The following is a 21,804-nucleotide window of genomic DNA, read 5'->3' as shown; positions in this document are numbered from 1 at the left end:
AAGTGTATATACTGCGATCTATTGAAACGACAGGGGACATTAGGCACCATAAGCAGAATCATTCACACCATGTTGAAACCTGACCAGAAAACACACCCCTAACTTGGGTGAGAAGTTACACAGGATCATTATTGACCAAAAGTCATAGGGAAAACCTTGATTTTAGGCCTCATTTTAAAGATGGAACCTGGAGCAGCCATAGAGCCCTCTAACACCACACTGGAAGACTGGTTCAGGACTGTCTAAGGGTATGTGAACCTACCGACCCATCCACACTACTTCTTGCAATCCCCTGGGAGCAGCCCTGCCCCCGCATTGCCAGCAAGATGGGCTGAAGGCACAGCCTGAGGGGCATGACTCACTTTTGTAAGGGAAGTCCACATATCTGTCTTCAAAAATCACCGGAACTGTGTTCCCATCCCCATCAATGTCCAGGCATTCGGCTGGCAGAGGGGGCATGCTGGTGAGGTACTCGGAATTCCGAACGTCAGTAGAAATCTGGCTATGACTTTGGATCCTGGGAGCAAGACATGGAGGGAATCAAGTGTGGGATGAGTTACTGTGCAGCTTTGCCATCATTCACCTCATCTAGTCAGCAAAACAGGTTGAGTCTGACCAAAGCACCGGCGAGTGCTTTGAAACACAGGTGCCTAAGATTTGGTGCCTATGTCCATATTTAGGCACTAAGCAAATGGGCTAGTATTCAGAAGTGCTGAGCAACCACATCCACGGGAGGGGAGAGTGCTGTGGAGCAAACAGGAGGGCGGTGTTCGGCTCCTGGCAAGACTGGACCGAGACATGCTGAACAGGATAAAACGTTAGTATTCTACACTGCATTATTTATATCGCACCTGTCTGCTGAGCTGAGTGGATTTGCAAGGAGCCTTTTCTTATGCTGCCTCCAAACCTTTGCAGCCCTTTGTGTGCTTCTTACTGTTGCAGTGTCTCCTCCCATCTAGCAAATCCTGGGGAGCAAGCCACCCCAAAAGGGATGGAGGTGACCGGGTAAAAGGCAGGGTCATGCTCCCTCTTGGATATACAGAGAGAGGGGTACACACTGTGACATCACAAGGGATGCTTCCCGTGTATGTCCTATAACAGCAGAGAGGATTATGCCTCCCTGCCTTCTAGAGCAGTGGTTCTCAAAGCCGGTCCACTGCTTGTTCAGGGAAAGCCCCTGGCGGGCTGGACTGGTTTGTTTACCTGCCACGTCCGCAGGTTCGGCCGATCGTGGCTCCCACTGGCCACAGTTCACCGCTCCAGGCCTAGGGGGCTGTGGGAAGGGCGGCCAGCATGTCCCTTGGCCCATGCCACTTCCCACAGCCCCCATTGGCCTGGAGCAGCGAACCGCGGCCAGTGGGAGCCGCGATTGGCCAAACCTGCGGACGCAGCAGGTAAACAAACCAGTCCAGCCCGCCAGGGGCTTTCCCTGAACAAGTGGCAGACTGGCGTGGAGAACCACTGTTCTAGAGCTTCCTCTGGGTGGCGGGGCCCTGTACCAGTTCCCTGGCAGATCTGTAGCTAAGTGATGCAACTGAGCCCCTTATGGGCCTGGTTTGCTGAGGTGCTTATCACCCATAACTCTCATTGACCTCAGTTAAAATTGTGGACACTCAACGCTCCTGAAAATCAGGTCCAATTATCTCCATGTTATGGAATTAGAGTCCCCGCATCGCTTCTCACAGGAATCACTGGAGAAATTGACCTGACTCCATTTGTTCAGAACTGGGTGCCTACTCAGCTTCTCCTAGAAATGATGGCTTCGCAAAAGGTGCTCTGTCTTCTCGGAGCTCATGACCCAAGGAGGGCATCTTCTTTTCAAGGTGTGCAGTCTGCCTTCCTATGTATTATGTCACCGACTGGGCTGTGTGGGACGTGATGCCATGCACTCCCTTCCAGTAACTGGGGTGAAGAACTGGCCCAGAATGGCTAGTGACTATTATACTCTTCCTGCTCCAGGGCTGAATGACATGACAACTGCCAGGGAAAATGGAGAACTGGCAAAATACAACCAATTTACTGTCCGTGTACTGGTTTTACTCCTGGCTTGTCCCATATGGCAACATGTTCCAAATGCAAGATTATTTTATTTGGATCTTTCTTTAGCTAGTCTATGTATTCTAACAAATAGAGATGAAGACAACACAAGTTTTTAAGAGATGGCATTAATTGGCAGCACTATGGGATGGGCTCCACAGAACAGAGATGGTGAAGAAGTGCACGTATTTCAGATTTCCTTCTGAGGAAACACAGTTAATCACCATGTAATAACTGGAAACAACAAACTTTGTGCAGATCAGAGGGGAAAAAAAGGGAAAACATAAGAAAGGCCATACTGTTCAACCATAAATCCTGGTTTGCCAGAAGCTGGGAATGGGTGACAGAGTGAACACTGGGTGAACACTTGATGATTACCTGTTCTGTTCATTCCCACTGGGGCATCTGGCACTGGCCACCGTCAGAAGACAGGATACGGGGCTAGATGGACCTTTGGGCTGACCCAGTATGGCCTTTCTTATGTTTTCCCTCCAGGTGCTGATATAGCAGGAAGCTATAGTCTATATTTGGGGCTCCATATGAGAGAATGAGCTGAACGGTCACATCTGGGGCCCCTCTGGCCATGTCTCCTTCACCAATGATCACTACCCACTTTTGTAGGCTGGGCAGGCCCTATACAACCATCCACCCAAGCACTACTGAGGTTGTGGCTGCCTTGCGCTGTTCCTCTTTACAATGTGGTAGACTGTGCACTACATTTGACCCCATGTCTCCAGTTACAGCTTTGAAGAAGGCATCATTATATGGAATCCTCGCCTATGCTGCTGCACGCTGGCGCAATCTGTGGCATTATCCCTAAACCATTTCTGAAGGACATGTCTCCAGTCTGATAAATTCCAGCAATGGGAATTTCACATTCCCCCTGGCCAATCTGTCTCACTGCAGAACTCTTCTAAGACCTCAACATTTTCACTAATCTTTAATCTAAGTTGTTCCTGCTGTACAATAACATTAGCCCAGAGCATCTGCTTTTTGACTCACTTGATTAATGAAAATAATTACCCCCTGCTCCATCACTAACATCCCTGATCATGTTTGCGAGCAGGTATTTCCTCCTCTCAGCCTGGTTTTCTGCAGAATAAGCCTGGCCCTCCCTTAACATTTCCCCAGACAGTGCCTAGTTTCCTCATCTTTTATTATTTTTGTTGCTTTCTGCTAAACTCGCCTCTAAATGAGCTAAGACGGGTAATCCTGCCTGCAGTCAACTCCATGTAACCCAGCTGAAGGCAGCAGGGTTGTTCAGGTGTAACCGAGGGCAGAATTTGGCTCTAAGTATTTTTAAAATCATGGGGGGGGTCCCAATTCTATTCCCCAGTTGCGGCCTAAGCAGAAGCGGCAAGCAGAGGGAAGTAATTACCTTGCTTGTTATCCATAACACACTTCTTTGAATTCAGCCCAGTACCAGATTTATTTTCTCTGACAGCCTTCCATTGCTAATTCTCCTGCAATTCATCATCCACTCTGAGCCTCACTATTACCAGCACCCACCCGGCATTCTGCCCATTCTGATCCGTCAGCTCATGTTCAAAGCTTTGTGTTAACCACTGATGGATGCTTCACGGCACCGTTCTGTCTGCCTTCCCGGATCCTCCCAGCGCTACCATGGCTGCACCCAAGAGAGTTTCACCCACTTGGGGAGAGTGGGGAGGAGAAAAGAGTTTTTAGGACCATTTGGCACTTGCTGCCTCCTCAGTGTGGGATTTCAGCCATAGTCTCCATCATGCTTTAGACCACAAGCCTTAAAAAAACCCACCTGCCTATCACAGGTGTCTGAAGTTTACAACCCTCTGGGGCCTGATCTGGATTGTGCATTGTGTAATTTTTTTACTGTGACTTCAGTGGATTTACACTGCAGTGAGGTTAAAATAGACCCAATGCCTTCTGTATGGAGTACAAATGCCCACTGAAGATCAAGGAGGAAAGGCATGGATTTGCATCGGAAAGGATAATGTGGCGGCATGGGGTCTGGACCACAAGAAGTTTTAAGAGACTACTTGCTTGCGGGGCCCAAGTGCCAGGGATGAGAGGTGAAAGGAATTACTTACAGGCTTTCCTGAAAGGTCAGCACAGCTAGCTTTTGGTGCTCAGCATAAAAGAATGCTTCTGAGAATCTTCTTACCTGGGTATGAAACACAAAGATCACACATTAAAGCCTTTTAAAGATACCGAGAGCATGCAAGCCAGCTCCAGCTGCTTTGCACCACTCTGGTGACACAAGGAAGCTAGGCACCCTGGTTGCTCCACCAATTCAGCTGGGTTTCTGCTTTGTTTTTCTGGGTGAATATGGCCTGAGATGTTCAAAGCCTCTGAGGATTGAAGACACGGCCCTTGGAAATATTTTGGAATCTGTTCCAATGTATCTGCTGTGTCTTTGTTTAGAAGCAGTGCATCTGTTGAATTTAACAGTTCTCTCTGCAGCTTTAAAACTAGGGTCGCTAATTCCCTTCCCCAGCAGCGGAAATGGCAATAGCGCAGTTACTAAATGAGGAAAGCCAATAATCAATGGTATCTTCTGCACAAAGATATACAGTAACTCCCATTCTTACACATGAACTCAGAGGGGAATAAAACCTACATTATCAGAAACACATACATGCATGGCATGATATCTGCAAATTAAAGTTTTCCAAATTTTTGCATGGACGTTAGAGAGAACAGTAAAGCAATGGACAAATGATTGCGAAATAGCTGCAGGTTTGAAATGATTTGCAGAGCACTTAGTATGAAAAAATACACTCCTAAAGAACTTGGTATTACGATCTGCTCAGAAATAGGCTTTGAATTTCTATGCACTCCAACAAGATACATAATCAAATCAATTAATCTGTTAAGACTCTAGTCCTTATGTTACTACTGTTATTTGTAAAATACAGCATTGTAGAATGGCAGCAGAAAGCATATAAACAAAGTTACAATATCTCCCTAAACCTCCAAGCTGTGTTCTGACAAATGGCCTTTCTAAAATAATAGATAAGCATTGCCTGAACAAGGCTGTTTAACAATAATAATACCTTATGTCTGAGGCTCTCAAACTGCTTCATGTAGCCAGGTAAGCAAGACTGCCCACATTTTAAAGAAAACTGAGCACGTACAGGTCAAGTAACATGACAAAGAACCCCAGTTCCCTGCTCTAGGCATTAGACGACGCTGCTTTTTTAGCGTAGGTGCTATGCTGAAGGTACCTTCTGCTTCCTATACATTTCCCTCTGAAGGAGTTAGATAATAAAAAGAAAAGGAGGACTTGTGGCACCTTAGAGACTAACCAATTTATTTGAGCATAAGCTCACGAAAGCTTATGCTCAAATAAATTGGTTAGTCTCTAAGGTGCCACAAGTACTCCTTTTCTTTTTGCTAATACAGACTAATACGGCTGCTACTCTGAAACCTTAGATAATAAAGGAAGTCCTGATCTGAAGCACTGCATTTCAGCACGTGCTTCCCTAAGCAGGCAAGTCGTCCCACTGACGTCAATGTTAAAGTTAAGCACATGCTTACGTGGGGCTTTAGTGCATTCAGCATAATCAGATAGGCAGCAGCCAAATGGTCATCTGTGCGCGCGTGCATGTCTATGAGAATGTGTGTGTGATACTAAGGAGCAGGAAAGTACTGGCTGCTTATGTATAATGAGACAACAAAAGGAACAGAACTATATTTCCAGTGGCAGCTGTGTTAAGGGAGCTACGAAGGATAGATTTTTCAATTATTTGACCCTGTGATGGCTCTGTTTTTTCAGAGGAATTTACATGTTTTGTGACAATCCAGGTGCCATGGGAAATCAAACCTTTACCACAACAGACTAATTTGGTATTTTGATATTTAAAATGTACTCATTTTTCTGTATAGTACCAGTGTTCTATAAAGGCCAGGTCTTCTTTTCCATTGTGGCTAAGGGTTTTCCAAATTTCAGGCCCACAATATCCGGGATCTACCCAAAAGCCAGGACACTGATAAGGCAGCAAAGGATGGTCAGAGGTACAGTCCTGAAATGCAGCTCTTGTATAGGACAGTAGCCTGTTTGTAATCCATGTCACTAAGGCCTCAAATTCAAATCCACACCAAGACCCTGACCCAGCAAGGTAAATGGGAGGACCTCTGTGCTCACACAGAGCCCTGCTGAAGTCTAAGCTCTGGTCTACACTGGCGGGGAGTGGGATCCATCAAAGTTAAGCAACTTCCGCTACACAAATAATGTAGCTGAAGTCGACGTACGTAGATCGACTTACCGTGGTGTCTTCACTACGGTGAGTCGACTGCTGCCACTCCCCCGTCAACTCTGCCTGCGCCTCTCACGGCGGAGGAGTACCGGAGTCGACAGGAGAGCACTCGGGGGTCGATTTATCGTGTCTAAACCAGACGCGATAAATTGATTCCTGCTGGACCGATTGCTGCCCGCCGATCCAGCGGGTAGTGAAGACATACCCTAAGAGACATGGATCTTCCCAGGCAGAACTTATAGTATTGGGGCTAAAATATGGAGCTAATTCAGTTTGCAAACTGCTCAAAGAAAGGACCTTTCTTTTGTACTTGTCTGAGAAGTTCTGGTGCTATTGTAACAACAACTTATTAATGATTATTATTAACAGGCACCACCAAGGAATGCAGTTTGTACCAAGAGTCTATGAGGTTGTTGAAACAAAATTATAAAAGCAGACCCTAGTTTCCCTGTTTCATCATCTCTTGCAGATTGTGGAGATCTTCCTATATCTCTCAGAGCCATGCATTCCAGGCTCCAACATGCCTTCCTCTTAGCATAATGGTATCCAGCTGGAAAACGTGGCTACCACTGCAAGGTGAGGACAAGACAGGTTACAAGGTCACCACTTGCTCCTATTTGTTTAACTAAGAGCTAGGATTTTATAGTTGAAGGAATTATTTCAGAACTGCTATTTGATAGGCATAAAATTCCCACGTGTGCAGTGAGCCAACACAATGACTTAGGCATCACTTAAGTGGTAGGTAGGCTTTGGACTGGTTCTCTGTGTGGGGATTAATTTCACACAGTGACTCTAATTAAGGCACACTCTGGGTGCATCTTTGATCTCTTCCTATCAGGTCGGTATCGCCATTGCTGAATGAATTGCTTAGCATTACCCTTAGTGTGTGATGCTCCTGAGTAAGATAGGCTGTGACTTCTGGATGGAGTGTCACTGTCTCCAGGAACTGGGTCCACAGTGCCAAAAGGTGGGAGCAAAGCCATGCTACATCCTTGCTTATCTGCTCTGCTATCTTCTCTGGATTGTTCAACATCTGGAGGGGGGGAAAGATGTTTGGAGGTTAGATCAATGGAATTAATTAGGACATTAAATTAAGTCCCCTTTAAAAAAAAAAAGAATGATCCTTGAATCAGAACTGGGCTGGTGCTGTTTTCCTATCAATTATTTTATCCGAGATCAGGCAGTTACTACAGAATTATTTTAGCACATGTATTTTAGCACAAATTAAGATGGAGACATAAGGGAAGAGTGGGGAGTGAGCACAGCCTTAGCCAATATTTTTCATTGCAGGTAAAAAGTAAATGAATGCAGCCAATTGGTTGTTGGTTCCAAAATATCCACTAGATGGTGCTGCTTACTCTGGAATACGAAATGATGCTCCCTCTTCTGTAGACTTGGTGATACCTTTTGATTAGAGCAACATCTCTTTCACACACTAGCTTGGTGACTTTTTTTATTAAGTCTAATTCCCAGTACAGTAGGAAAAAACATTCCAAAATTCCTTCACACAACAAAAAAAATAGGGGTCACCTAATGAAATTCATAGGCAGCTGTTAAAAACAAACAAAAGAAAGTACTTCTTCACACAATGAACAGTCAACCTGTGGAACTCATTGCCGGGGGATGTTGTGCAAGCCAAAAGTATAACTGGGCTAAAAAAATAATTAGATAAGTTGATGGAGGATAGATCCATCACTGGCTATTAGCCACGATGGTCAGAGATGGAGCCCCACTCTCGAGGTGTCCCTAAATCTCCAACTGCCAGAAGCATCGGGCACTGACACAGTCAGAAACAGGATACTGAGCGAGATGGACCTTGGCCTTAGCCAACATGGCCATTCTCATGTTCTTCAGTGTATTTTCTCCTTTCTCTACTACGCTTGAACAAGAGTGAGAAACAGATACAAGGCTATAGAGTTCTCTTTTATAATTCTACTGGTATTTCTGCACCCCAACCTCTATAGCATATAGTAGCAGTAGAAGCCACAGACAGTAATTATGTTTTACGGTGAATGCGTTAGTACAGCCCTACTACAATGGGGCCCTAGGGAATACAAATTAATAACAACAATAGTAATAATAACACGTTATCCCTTAACAAAACTAAACAAAACAAGCCAACGAAAGGTCTCTTTGCCAGCTACAGTCCCTTTTCACCATAGTGCCACAATGAATCCTGAGTTCCTGCTTGATTTTTACCCAGTCCTTATGCAGGCAAACTCCCAAGGCTAGGAGCACTGAAATCTAAATCACGATTAAAAGTAATCCTTGTGTTCATACGTATGTGTGTGTAACTGTGGGTATCCTGATTGTCCTTACACTGCCCTCACTGCTGTATTCCTGATTCTGCAATCTGTGCAGTGTGGGCAACCTCCTGTACAATTCAAATAGGGAAATCAAAGGGGCCTCTGGGGTGGAGGCGTCTGCCTGCCTGGTGCTCTTTGCAGGATCAGGGCCCTATTTTGTACAACTGGTCCCCCTTGCTTAGAAGAAGAAATAACTTGCCCTGTCAGCAATGCTGTTTACTTTCAATTTTAAACATTAGCAACTAAGTTATTACATAAATTGTAAATGAAGGCCTGGAGAGCAAGCTTCAAAGGAGAAGCTGCATTAACACCCAGGGTTATTAAATAGCATGATGGTTATTTTTTCAGCTCATTGACTCTTAACCTTTTTAGCAGGCTTGAGATAACTGGAAAGGTCAGTGTCAAGCTCTAATTCTGATGTTCTTGCTGTATAATAACAGTGGGTCACACAAAATGAGAAGTGTCAGAGAAATCCTGAGAGGTAGCCATTCCACTTTGTTTTAGGTACTCAGCACTTCTCAGGATTCAGCCCATGAGTAGGGCTGAGAAGGACCCTTGAATTCCAAGTCCCCCGCAATTCATCTGAATTCTGCAATATTCATTCATTCATTTGGGACTTCCAGAGGAGCCCAGGAAAGTCTGGAATCCACCGTATTATTGCCCAACATTAACAAAATCAGGAGTCATTGCCGAAATCATACCATTGCCTTAAAAATCAGAAGATTTTTTAAAATAACAATAAATTTTGGGTTCTTTTATTTGGCTTCTCGTTTATGAACCTTCAGGGTGCACTTGGGTCATATTTTAAAACTTTCCTCTGAAACCAGGAGGGTTAGCCTCACATCACAGACCATTACATCTCACTCAGTTACCCCTTCCTTGAGCCCAATAACTTGTGTTTGGCTAAAGCACAGCTTCTAAAAATACATCCGGTCTTGACCTGACATCAAGAGATGGATAATCTACTACTTCCCTTGATAGTTTGTTCCAAAGGTTAATCACTCTCACAGTAAAAAAATAAAATAGTATGCCTCGCTGCGAATTGGAATTTGTCCGGTTTTGGCTTCCACCCATTGCTTCCTGTTAGGCCTTTCTCCACAACATAAAAGAGACCTTTAGCACTCAGCATTTTCTCCCCAGGAAGGAATTTATATATTGTAATCAAAGTCAGGCCTCAATCTTCTTGTTGAGAAACTAAACAGATTGAGCGTTATGTCTCTCATTAGACGGCATTTTTTTTCCAGCTCTTGAATAATGTTTGTGGCTCTTTCCTGCACCATCTCTCGTTTTTCAACATTCTTTCCAAAATGTGGACACCAGAACTGCGTCAGTAGTCCAGTATTGGTCTCACCAATGCTGTAATCAGAGAGGTAAAATCACCTCCTTACACCAACTCACTGCTTCCCTGTTTATACGCCTGTTTAACTTTAGGCACCCATGTTTGACCATTTGGTCCTATATACCTTGCACTCAATCAGCAGTAGCATATATTATAACCCAGGAGACGGTAGCAACCAGCCCCATGCTCAGTCCATTTAACTAAGCTGATCTCTGGGGCTGTTCCTAGGGATGAAGGTGTCAGCCCTTTTTAATACAGTCCAGCCAGTGATTTGATGGCAATGAAGGAGGCCCCAGATGCATTTGCAATCATAGTGCAAGAAACGTTTGTTTGACTGGTTGCTGACACTGAACTTGCTTTCCCCAAGTGAGTTGGCTCAGTGAGTCTGGAAACTGTGTGAACGTATTCATTCTGCTAAAGACAATACCTGCAGCTCTGTACAAAGTTGAGATAGCGTATCTTCCACAGCTAGCTCCGCTGGGGGCACAAAAAGAAAAACCACGTTTGAGAAAAGCAGAAGTGACACATTAACTCATTCAACCCTCTATGCTCCACCCTCCACGGGCAAGAGTCTCCTTGGCTCTACACCCAAGATCTCTGCTCAAAAGCCCCTCTCTTTCCTTAATGGTCAAATCCTGCTCACTTTACTCCAGCACCTACCCGCGGTGAAGTTCAATGGGACACTTGCCTCAAATCAGCGTGCAGGATTTGGCTCTTCCTATATGGGACTCCCAGTGGTGTAAGCAGCAGCTTGATCCAGAAAGGGAGCAGGCACCTACAAAATGCCCGACCCCCTTTCCAGCAAGCAGCTGTGTTAGGGCTCGTGCTGGAGCACCCCAAACTTCCACTGTGGTCAGATTATTGGCAGTGCTCAGCGCTGCACCAGAGGCACCCAGCACCTTGCAGGATTACGCCCTTTACTTACTTTATAATGCAAGGTAACACAGTAACAAAATGCAAGCTGCTAAGTGCCCTGGCAAAAGCCTTCCAGGGCAGCAAATGCTTCAGCCAATTGCCCTATACTTTCTTTCTTCCCCAATATCTGAGCAATGAGGCAAGCCAGGCTTGTAAGTCTTTATGCAGCTCTGGGTCTGAAATCTGTCAGCTCTTTGGGGCAGGGACTGTACCTTCCTCTGTGTTCGGAAAGCCCTTGGTACCTATTGGGCCCTGCCACAGTGTCAGTAATAAATCTTATATTTGGAACATGTGCATTCGTTTCCTTTTCTGCATCTATGCTCAGTGGTCCCAACCAAAATGTTTGCTTTTGGGCCTTAGTGTAGACCTAGCTTTTATAGCTTGCAACCGTCAAGTTAGACGGCCCCAGGGAAATCCCGTGCTGCAGTTATGCCCCACCAAGTGTGGATCATAGAGACATTCTGCAAAACTTCATAAAAACGGGAGATCTGAAATAAAACCTCAGGAAGTTTGGCTTGCGGAATTTGCAGGGAGGAGTGATCACTAATAATAACGAGTATAGAGCACATGGCCACAAGGGAAGACTATACAAAAACGCCTCCTATTTAAATGTGCAGAGTAACCATGAAGGGACAAATTGACACCAGGGTGTCTAACTACAATTTCGCCTATTCATAGGCGAAACACTGGGGGCATGAACACACATATCCACACCTCATCTTTTAATGTTCTGGTTCATGCTTCAGTCCGGACTCACGCATTTGCACTCTTGGTTTCTCAGGCTTGCTCCAGATCTAAAATGTAGGCTGACATAGCTAAGCTGGTCTGGGGAGTGAAAAATCCACCCCTTAACCAATGCTGCTATGCTGACCTAACTCCCAGTGTAGACACAGACAAATCAATGGAAGAACACTTCTGTTGACATAGCTACCGTCAGCTGGAGAGGTGTTGATCCTACGCCAATGGAAAAACCCCTTCCTTCAGTGGAGGCTGTGTCTACACTAGGGCGCTGTGCTGGCATAGCTAAGGCAATGTAGCTGGTATAGTCCCTGTAGTATATACCCTTAACACGGAAACTGGATCATTACATTTTGTATGTATAGACCATGGGCCTAATCAACGCCCACTGAAGTCAATGAAAAGACTCTCAGTGACTGTAACAGGCTTTTGATCAGGCCCCAAGTCCTGAATCTGCAATCAGATATTTTAGACTTGTAAATGAGAATGGAGGATTTCATTCATAAGTGGCTAAACTGTTATATTTGCATATACTGAATCTGCATGTATAGCAAGAGTGTGTGCAAATGAAATGTGTATTTATGCATCATAAACTGTCTGAAAATCTGGCCCATGGGATGCAGAAATGTAACCTGTATGTGTTTTGGTTTTTTTTATATGTGTGATAGATGAAACACACAAGAAGCAATACCACCTTGATCCTTTCAACTTCCAAACCTGCCAACGTGTGATACAAATAACCTCTACATGTGACCAATAACCAAAATGCATGACACCTATGTTTTGTTGTCATGCTGTAATTGACAGGTTATAATAACTTTTAAGTACCAGATCTATTTTTAAGGATGTTTTCTCACTGTGTGAATGAAATAAACCAGATTTTTTAATTGGAGCAGGTTATTTGAGGGAGGGGAACATGCGGCCCATAACAGTGAATGCAGCAGGACAGGGAGGTGGAACCAGCCCCAGTGTGGGACGTGCAGCACAATGCTTTATAGCTGACTGCTCCGATATTACCTACAAAATCCATATGGAAGACATTCTCCCTCTCTTTTTTTTTAAGCCATTGGTCAATGGAATGGGGCATGTCTCCCCCATCAGCTCTGCAATCCTAATATTGCCAGCTAATACCTTTTCAAAATATATACACATGAAAGTGCCAGCCATACTTCCTATATCCAAAGAAACAGGTTGGAAAACAGAGGCTGGCTTGCGGAGTTCTTCATTTCTAATTAACTTCTCGGTACCACTGCAAGCATGAGAGAGCACAAATTCATGAATGCAGGCCTGCAACCCTACAACAGTGCTAGGCCTTGAAGGTTTGGACCCAGTATCCTTACTAGTGCCTTATAAGGTCTACAAAGCCATAGTGGCTTCTGCTTCAGGGGGAGAATCTATTAAACTGCTGAATTAGGGAGAAAAGCAGAATATGCTTTAAAGAGCATGTGGTAATTATGTTATTATCAAGGCGTCTGTGGTAAAAAGCAATACATTCTAAAGCAGAAATTGGAGACTATGTTCTAATACAATTTACCCTAAATTGAGTTTTCCCCCCTTAATTTGAAAAATATTTGCTCATCAGGCTGTTGGTTCCTAAAGTTCTCCAACGCCTGATAGGGAGCTCAAGGCTTTGAAAGGCAACCAATTCCAGATATCATTCAAGGAAACTATTTTTGGATACTTATAATAACTTATTCCTTCTAAACACTAATGCGATCTTCAGCTAGTATAAACTGATTGCAGTAAAGCGATGTTGATTTACATCAGCCCTGGCTCATGATTACCCTAAAATAAAAACCAAAAATAAAATCAGGGAAAAAAAAACCCCTAAAATCATACAACCAACTGGAAAACTTAGTTACTACAAGGTATGTTTAAAATGAGACCAGTCAACACTAAGAGATGTAAAATGTCTGTTCTCTTACCTAACTTCAGTTGTGGCAAATCTGGAATCTCTTTCATTATGACTGTGTAGTACACATGAAGCCCTCTGTATGCATTCAAGAGCAGCAGACACAGGTCCTTATGCCATTTGTATGCATGCTGCATGCAGTTTTCAGAAGGGACATAAAAGCTACCCTGGATAAGGAAACAGAAGAAAAAAAATGCAAATTAAAATTTATGCTCTTCTTTTGTGCTGGAGGTTTTAAAAATGTGAGTGTGAGATGCCCCATAATCTTGCATCCTTTAAATCACATTTCAATCTTTACTTTCACTTGTCATCAGTTTCCAAAGAACCACACACTTCGTGCCACAAAAGATGTTCAGAGCATGATTCCAACTGGTCCTTTCCTCAGGCATTAGCTCCTTTTCTACATCAGAAGCAGGAAGCCTGAGTGTGGGTCTGTCACATGAGGATGCAATCGGACAGAAGAAAGTATGTTTAAACCCAGAAGTCTCCAAAACCTTTTGTGAAAAAGGAATAGCATTTTACACCTACCTATAGATGTACGTAGTAGAGCTTGAGCAGGCGTTTGCGATATTGTAACAAAGTCAAAGGGATACCCTCCATTTAAAATCAGAACCTGACTACAAATTTCCTGCCTGCAATTGTTATGAGCACAGCCTAAGATTACTAGAACTGAAAGAAAGAAGATAAAAATGTTTCCCTGATTTTTTCAGTTTGTTTACTTTGTGCATTTGACAGCACTTTGTAGATAGTCAGTTTCACTGTTCGCCCTGTGTGGTGAACTAAGCCCTGATCTGCCGTTACCTCTGGATTTGATTGCAGAATTGAGGACTGAAGAACTTTCCCCTGTTGTTTGTGTGGGTTTTTTACCCAGAAACCCATGAGAGAAACACTTTAAAGAGGGAATTCAGGAGCAGATGCCCATTATTCAGATCAGCATTGTCCCTTTAAGTTAGAAGGACAGAGACAGAAGGACCAAACCCCTGTACCCAAACTTTCTTGAACACTAGCGAAGTTCAGACACTGATTTGCACAGTGCAGCTGGGCCTTCCTCCTACAGTAAAGTGGCTGAACTACACACCACATCATAATTCTCCTGCACTGAATATGGGTAAGTAGAATGGCCCAGAGGTACCTTTTCAACTCCAGCGCTTGATACCGACACAGTGAGGGATTCAGATGTCAAGAAGCATGCCGATCCTGGCTCTGTTTGCACATGTCACACACTGAACTTCCGCACTGTGCAGCTTACTATCCACTTGCTATATTCCCTGCTGACTGCAGCATGCAGGGGACACCACTGAGCAGTCAACTTTTCCTCACAGGCACTGCCTAGCAGTATCTGGGAAAGGACAGCAGTTCTCTGTGCTTAGAACAGGGGACGGTATCTCCGGACTTATCTTCCCACACGTGGCCTGCAAGAGCATGAATGTGGTGGTGTATTTTCCCAGGAGTTAGGTGGGATTTTGTAATGGACACAGGGAAGCAGTTTGTCTTGATGGGTGGGAAGACACTAACATGGGGCTTCTCGCTTAGCTGACACACCACGGACTGAACCTAGGACCTCCGAAGCTACACCCATAAGTCTCCACAGCTTGAGCTAAAGGGACAGGCCCTGTAGCTGGGGGCTGCAACAGACTCACACCCAGTGGGGATCAGACACAAAGGAGAATGTGTAACATACACCGAGCAGTGAATTACAAGGGCATGGAGCGGAAAAATGGTCTTTCTGCAACCTCTCCTCCTCAGTGCGCCCACACAGGGGCAGCCATGATATGGATCCCAGCCCTCCAGCTGTCCCCTGGCAGGTGGATTCCTGCACTTGCACAGACCCCCACTGATTTCAATGTGGCTTAGTATGAGCATAGGGGCTTGCCCATGTGGAGTCAGTCAGGGCCAGGGCTCTTGCCCAACACTTGTATTTCTTGTTGGCAAATTTTAGTCTCCATTAGACACCCTCCGGGGTGTTGCTGAGTTGTGTTTTAAATATTAGCTTTAAATCCTGAAGGTTTGGAAAATCTGAGCACTCCACATTCACAACACAGAATCTGGGGACCTTGAGGAGGTGGAAAGGGGGAATGAATAGAGAAAAGGTGCTGGAGGAGGATAAAAAAGTAGAAGTGGCTTGCTCAACTTTTTAGAGTCAAAAATTATTTTGGCATGTTATTTAGGCAAAACCATTGTGACAATTAAATACTATATTAAATAACAGAAATATCTATTTGTGGTGCATTGTAATTACTCATTCTATATTTGTGATATATTAGATCTTAGTTGCACAATAAGACGACGTTTTAATGGGTCTGTTTGCAGCCTCTCTTGACGTAAAACATCGTGATAATACAAAAATCATAAGAACAGGAAAATGAAACATCAGGTGGGATCACAAATGTGTGAGTTAAATGCAGCGAAAATCTTTATCAATTAACTCTGTTTTAATTACATTCATGTTTGCATAGTTCTCAGATGTTGTTTTCTTTTAAAATCCTAACCTATTTTTCAAACTGATTTCATATGAATGGTTGGAGGCCCTGTGTCAGAGATCAGTTAATGCACCTTAGCTAAGCACAGGTTTTGTGAGAATGGTTCTTGCAAGACCGATGTAGTGCGAACAATGGGGGAGGAGATGCTATTTATAAAAATGTTGCTTTCTGCACAATATATTGGGCAGAATCTAGAGGTCGGTGACAGTCCAGAGCAAAAGCCAGGAGACCTAGTGTGATACCAAACCAGAAAGGATTAAGCAATTAGCAGGCTAAATGACACAAATTTTACCTTTAAAAACATATTAGAAAAGTATATAAATTGTAGTTAGGGCCATTCCTTATAAATAGCTAACAAAGCCATGTTAGATAGACTAGTGCTTTGAAATGTAGACTAGTATTGGTAGCGAAGTAGAAGAAGATAGTGACTGTATTTGTCCATGTTTACCTATATCTTGTCAGAGGTTAACAATGTTACTATATTCTATTGATCCAGAGACCAAAAGGGAATATTAACATTTAGATGAAACTTGGGTGTAATAATATCATTGTCTACATTTCTCTTTGAAGTTTGTAGTAAACTGTCTATGAACTGCTGAAATGGTTAATTGCCTTATGCTGATCAATGCAACTAATTACCTACGTATACACAGGAAACAGAATTGACTTCTAAGCCATAATGTTTATTACCTTTCTTTATCCAATTAATGCCTGCTGCATTAACTACTGTCAAGCGGTTAATGCGGCCTGCCAGAGATCTATAAATGAACTCTAGGGCCCCAATCCTGTATCTCAGATCTACTTAAGCTTGTTCAGGGGAAACTTGAGTCACAAGACTAAAGTCTCCAGCTCCAAGTCTGGATTACCCTGGTATTTCTCATGGAAGAATTTATACAAACTCTGCATATGAACTGCCTATTTGGATTATAACCTATGGAATTGATTCTGAAAGAACTTGTTGCAACTCAGTGGCTCACCATCTCTACTATGAACAGACCTAAGAACTTTATTCCTATCTGTATGTCCCCATTTGCTCAAAGCGTAATGGCTGCTCTAGAATTATAAATACGTCCAATATAAAATTATACCTTAGTCTCTTGGGAAAAGAACCTCTCAACCTTTTCAATTAATTGCTTTGCTTTACTAGTTGTTTTAATCCCCTTGTTATGTAGGCACAAGAAGCTTTCACTGTACCTGTTCCAAATGAACCTGTATTGACTTCTGTTTTCAAAGCTATCACAAGTTGCAGTCTCAGCCCTTTTAGAATCATGGAAATGTAGGGCTGGAAGAGACCATGAGAGGTCATCATGTCCAGCCCCCTGTGCTGAGGCAGGACCAAGTAAACTTAGACGGTCTCTGACAGTTCTTTGTCTAACCTGTTCCTACAAAACCTCCAGTGTCAGGGATTTCCCAATCTCCCTTGTAATTCCAATCTCCCTTGGAAACCTATTCCAATGCTGAACTATACTTACAGTTAGAAAGTTTTTCTAATATCTAACTTAAATCTTCCCATTATTTCTTGTGCTACCTTAAGTGGACATGGAGAACAATTGATCACAGACCCCTTTATAGCAGCCTTTAACATATTTGAAGACTTACCAAGTCCCCGCTCAGTCTTCTTTTCCCAAGACTAAACAAGCCCAATTGTTTAACCTTTCCACAGAGGTCAGGTTTTCTAAATCCTTTATCATTTTTGTTGTTCTCCTCTGGACTCTCCAATTTGTTCACATCTTTTCCAAAATGTGGTGCCCAGAACTGGACAAAATACTCCAGCTGAGGGCTCAGCAGTATGCAATGGAAAGGGACAATGACCGTCCGGGTCTTACATACAACACTCCTGTTAATACACCCAGAATAATTGTAGCTTTTTTTGCAACCGAATCACATTATTGCCTCATATTCGATTTTTGCTCCACTATAACCCCCGATCCTTTTCAGCAATACTACTGCCTACCCAGTTATTCCCCATGTTGTAGTTGTGTACTTGATTTTATCTTCCAAAGCATGGTACTTTGCACTTGTCTTTATTGAATTCCATCTTGTTGATTTCAGACCAAATAAAAGGGAAAGGTAGATGGGAAGCAAATGGGGAAAAGATGATTTGGGAGAGATGAGAGAAAATGCAGACTCTGCAATTGTTATTTTTTAATTATCTCTTAATTTTCTATGCTATTTGGGGAAGAAAAATTTATTCTGGAGGAATGAATCCAGCCCATCCTATTAGTTACCAAATGTTGTTACTTTTTAATGGTTGTTTGGTGGGCTATATGGAATGAGATGCTGACTGTCAGTCAAATTACCAGTGGATTGGATGTGCACATCACCAAAACCCACTACCAGAACCGGTGCTAATTAGCATCCTCAGGCAAGGCCAAAAATTAAATGGATTTGGACTCGGAACTGTCAGCACTAGATTTTAAGGCCAGAAGGGACCATAAAATCATCTTGTCTGAAATCCTGTATAATACTGGCCATGTGTGATGTGCTCCCCAGGTTAGAAATGAGATGTGCTGGATTAGGAGCAAGTGGAGGAATCTTCCTATTTCCTAGATGTTCAGTGGCTAAGGAGAGAATTTCATTATCCAGAAAGGTCAGTCCAGCCCCTCTGTTTACCCAATGTATTTAATAGGAAAGTCATTTAATCTTTCTGTTCCTCAGTTTACTGACATAAATAGACCTGGACAAATACTAGGCAAAAAACAATTAACAAATATTTCACAAGTATTGTGGCTTTGGTACAATTTTACCACAGTCTGTCAACGCAGTCTCTTATATTGGTTCATCACTGTGACATCTGACTGCTTCCAGAACCTGAGCATTTGTGACTCAATCCCCAATCTGCAAAATGGGGATAATATCTGAGCTCTTTGGTGTTCACAAATTCACGGAGATTCAAAACTGGTTTGTATGACTTGGTCAAATAGCTGCATGCAGGGTGACTCTATTGAAACCAATGGGATCTTCGCCACTGACATGAATTGGGTAGGATTTCACCCCCTGTGTCTAATATGTATACGCAATTCACCAGTGATTTAGGGTGGCCAAGTTAGGAACAGGGATACTGAATACCAACATCAGATACATTACAAAGAATCCACAATCTGCCTTTATTAATACAGGCAGATTTCTTTTTAGCGCTGCAATTATATTAGCTGCTATGGATGAGAGATCAAATTTAAATTGACCCGTCAAAGAAACATACAAAATGTTCTGCTTCTTGACTTCACTCAGAAGACCACACTAGGCAGCATAAAACAGCAAACTCTACAAAGCCCTGTTGAATGCATTTAAATAAATGACCCATTTAAACCAACAGACCTTCTGTGTGCTGCTGTTTGCAGCCAACCAGTTTCTCCTCTAATTGACCCTATTACTTTGCAAATGTACTTTTCTTTTATAAAAAGGGGAAGTAAAATAATTTTAAAAAACCCAAACACTAATTAAATAAGATTTGTGCCAATTCACTAGTCTAACACAGAGAACAATCTGTAACTATCCACTTCCAATGTAACAAATCCATCTAATATCAAAATACCAAATGGATTTGATGCTTTGCAATATACTGTACTGTGCTTTTATTTGTGTTGTAGTCAAGCAATTTCCCAGTCCATGTTAACTGTATGCAATGTTCAACAACTGCATGAACAGTTGGTAAACTGGACCCTTTATATTTAATTTAATTGACGACAGCATTACACAACTCATATTCAACTGCTAACGAATTAGTTGTCAAGAGTTTTAACATACTTAAAAGCCATTTTAGATTGAAATCACCATCTTGGCGGCCTTGTTAATTAAATTAGGTTAGGACAGCCAGAAGTAATGGGCATTGCTCATTTCACATCGAGTTCTGGAAATGACCATCCAGCTGCATATGCATGGAACAGAGGAACAAAAATCACACCATCCAGCAATGGAAGAAACCTCTTAGGTCATTGAGTCCATCTCCCTGCCAATGCATATTGCACCCTATTGGACAGTTTCTAGTCTAGTTTCAAATACTCCAAACAATGAGAGTCCATGACTCCTCTTGGGAGCCTGTTTCACAGTCTAAGATCTCACTGTTGGGAGAGGCCCTGTCCTAACAAAACACAAGCTTACATTTAAGCACATTAATATTATTTTATTACAATAGTACCCAAAGACCCCAACCAAGATTAGGGGTCCATTATGCTAGATGTTGTACCAAAACACAGTAAGAGACAGTCCTTGTCATGAAGAGCTTACCAACTAAACAGACAAAATTGACTGCGATGGGAGGGGAAAACACAGACACAGAGAGGTGAAGTGACTTGGCCAAGGTCACAGAGCAGATTAGTGGCAGAAATGGAATAAAATGTAGGGGTAACTTTAGTGGATCTAGGATGATTTACACCAACTAGGTCCAGGCCTCCTGAGTCTCATTCCAGTGGCCTAGTCCACTGGATCATGCAAAGGATCAATGGGACCATTCAGATTCTTATTGTTAAGTGCATGCTTAAATGCTTCACTGGTTTGGACTTCAAATCTGCGGGTAGTCCCACTGAAATCAATAGGACTGCTCATTAAGTCAATGTAAATAAGGATGGAAGATTTGGGACATAAATTTTAAATATATATATATATAAATGAGGGTAATACTTATAAAAGCACCTAAGTCCCATTTTCAAAAGTCTCTTAGGCACTAAGGTGATAAAAATCCATGGGATTTAGGCTCCTATGTTACTTTGAAAGCCTCTCCAAACAGATAGCTATAATGTACTGGGAATGCAAAGTAAACATGCAGGGTGGTCTACTTGTTCCTAGACAGGAGCAATTATTAATGAGCCTCAACGGTGACCAGTCCTCCTGCCAAAAAATATTCTATATTTAGAAAACAGGAAACAATACATAAGTTATTGTGTCAGACAATAAAGAGTTGTTGGCAAGTATAAAAGCTTGACATAGTTCACAGATCTAAGAAGTCTACACAGAACAGTTCTTATACCTATTTAGTAGCATGCCAACGTTCCTTGTGTATCAATTCTATCAATCACCCAGCTCTTTCTCCTAAGACTATATAACTAGCATGATACATGAAGTCTTACCCTGCTTAGAAAAAAGCACACATGTATTACCAAGTTGTCATCTATCAAGAAGCAACTTGTGAGAGCAGGATCAGAGTTTCCTCCAGAGCTGGGCCAAGACCAGGGGTGAGCAAACTTTTTGGCCTGAGGGCCACATTGGGGTATAGAAATTGTATGGCGGACCATGAATGCTCACAAACTTGGGGGTAGAGGTGCGGGACGGGATGAGGGCTCTGGCTGGGGTGCGGGCTCTGGGGTGGGGCCAGAAATGAGGAGTTCAGGGTGCAGGAGGGGGCTCTGGGTTGGGGTGCAGGGGGGTGAGGGCTCTGGGGTGGGGCTGGGGATGAGGGGGCTGGGGTGAAGGAGAGGGCTCCAGGCTGGGACCGAGGGGTTTGGAGGGTGGGAGCGGGATCAGGGCTGGGACAGGGGGTTGGGGTACGGTGAAGGGGTGTGAGGGCTCCGTCTGGGGGTATGTGCTCTGGGGTGGTACTGGGGATGAAGGGTTTGAGGTGCAGGAGGGTGCTCCAGGCTGGGACCGAGGGGTTCAGAGGGTGAAAGGGGGATCAGGGATGGGGCAGGCTGCTGAAGGGTGAGGGCTCTGGGTGGGGGTGCTGGCTCTGGGGTGAGGCTACGGATGAGGGGTTTGGGGTACAAGAGGGGGCTCTGGGCTGGGATCAAGGGGTTCAGAGGGCAGAAGGGGGATCAGGGATGTGGCAGGGGATTGGGGTGTGGGACGGGCTCAGGGGCTCTGGATGGTGCTTACCGCAAGCAGCTCCCGGAAGCATGTCCCGCATCCA

The 21,804-nt window shown here is 43.5% G+C and overlaps 1 protein-coding gene across 1 annotated transcript in view; it reads right to left on the bottom strand.

Moving 5' to 3' along the window:
* Positions 1–21,804, bottom strand: part of FAM135B (family with sequence similarity 135 member B) — a 322,054-nt gene that overhangs the window by 22,294 nt on the left and 277,956 nt on the right. Inside the window, exons 8-12 of the mRNA XM_073330058.2 lie at positions 13,496–13,649; positions 10,345–10,394; positions 7,150–7,305; positions 4,104–4,177; positions 363–517 (exon numbers count right to left, since the gene is read on the bottom strand). Coding sequence (XP_073186159.2) covers positions 363–517; positions 4,104–4,177; positions 7,150–7,305; positions 10,345–10,394; positions 13,496–13,649 — 589 coding nt within the window. The remainder of the gene's footprint in view (positions 1–362; positions 518–4,103; positions 4,178–7,149; positions 7,306–10,344; positions 10,395–13,495; positions 13,650–21,804) is intronic.

The sequence above is a fragment of the Lepidochelys kempii genome, chromosome 2 (assembly GCF_965140285.1).
Source record: "Lepidochelys kempii isolate rLepKem1 chromosome 2, rLepKem1.hap1, whole genome shotgun sequence".
Taxonomy (NCBI): domain Eukaryota; kingdom Metazoa; phylum Chordata; order Testudines; family Cheloniidae; genus Lepidochelys; species Lepidochelys kempii.
The sequence above is the reverse complement of the archived record's forward strand: the minus strand, read 5'-3'. Positions and strand labels throughout refer to the sequence as shown.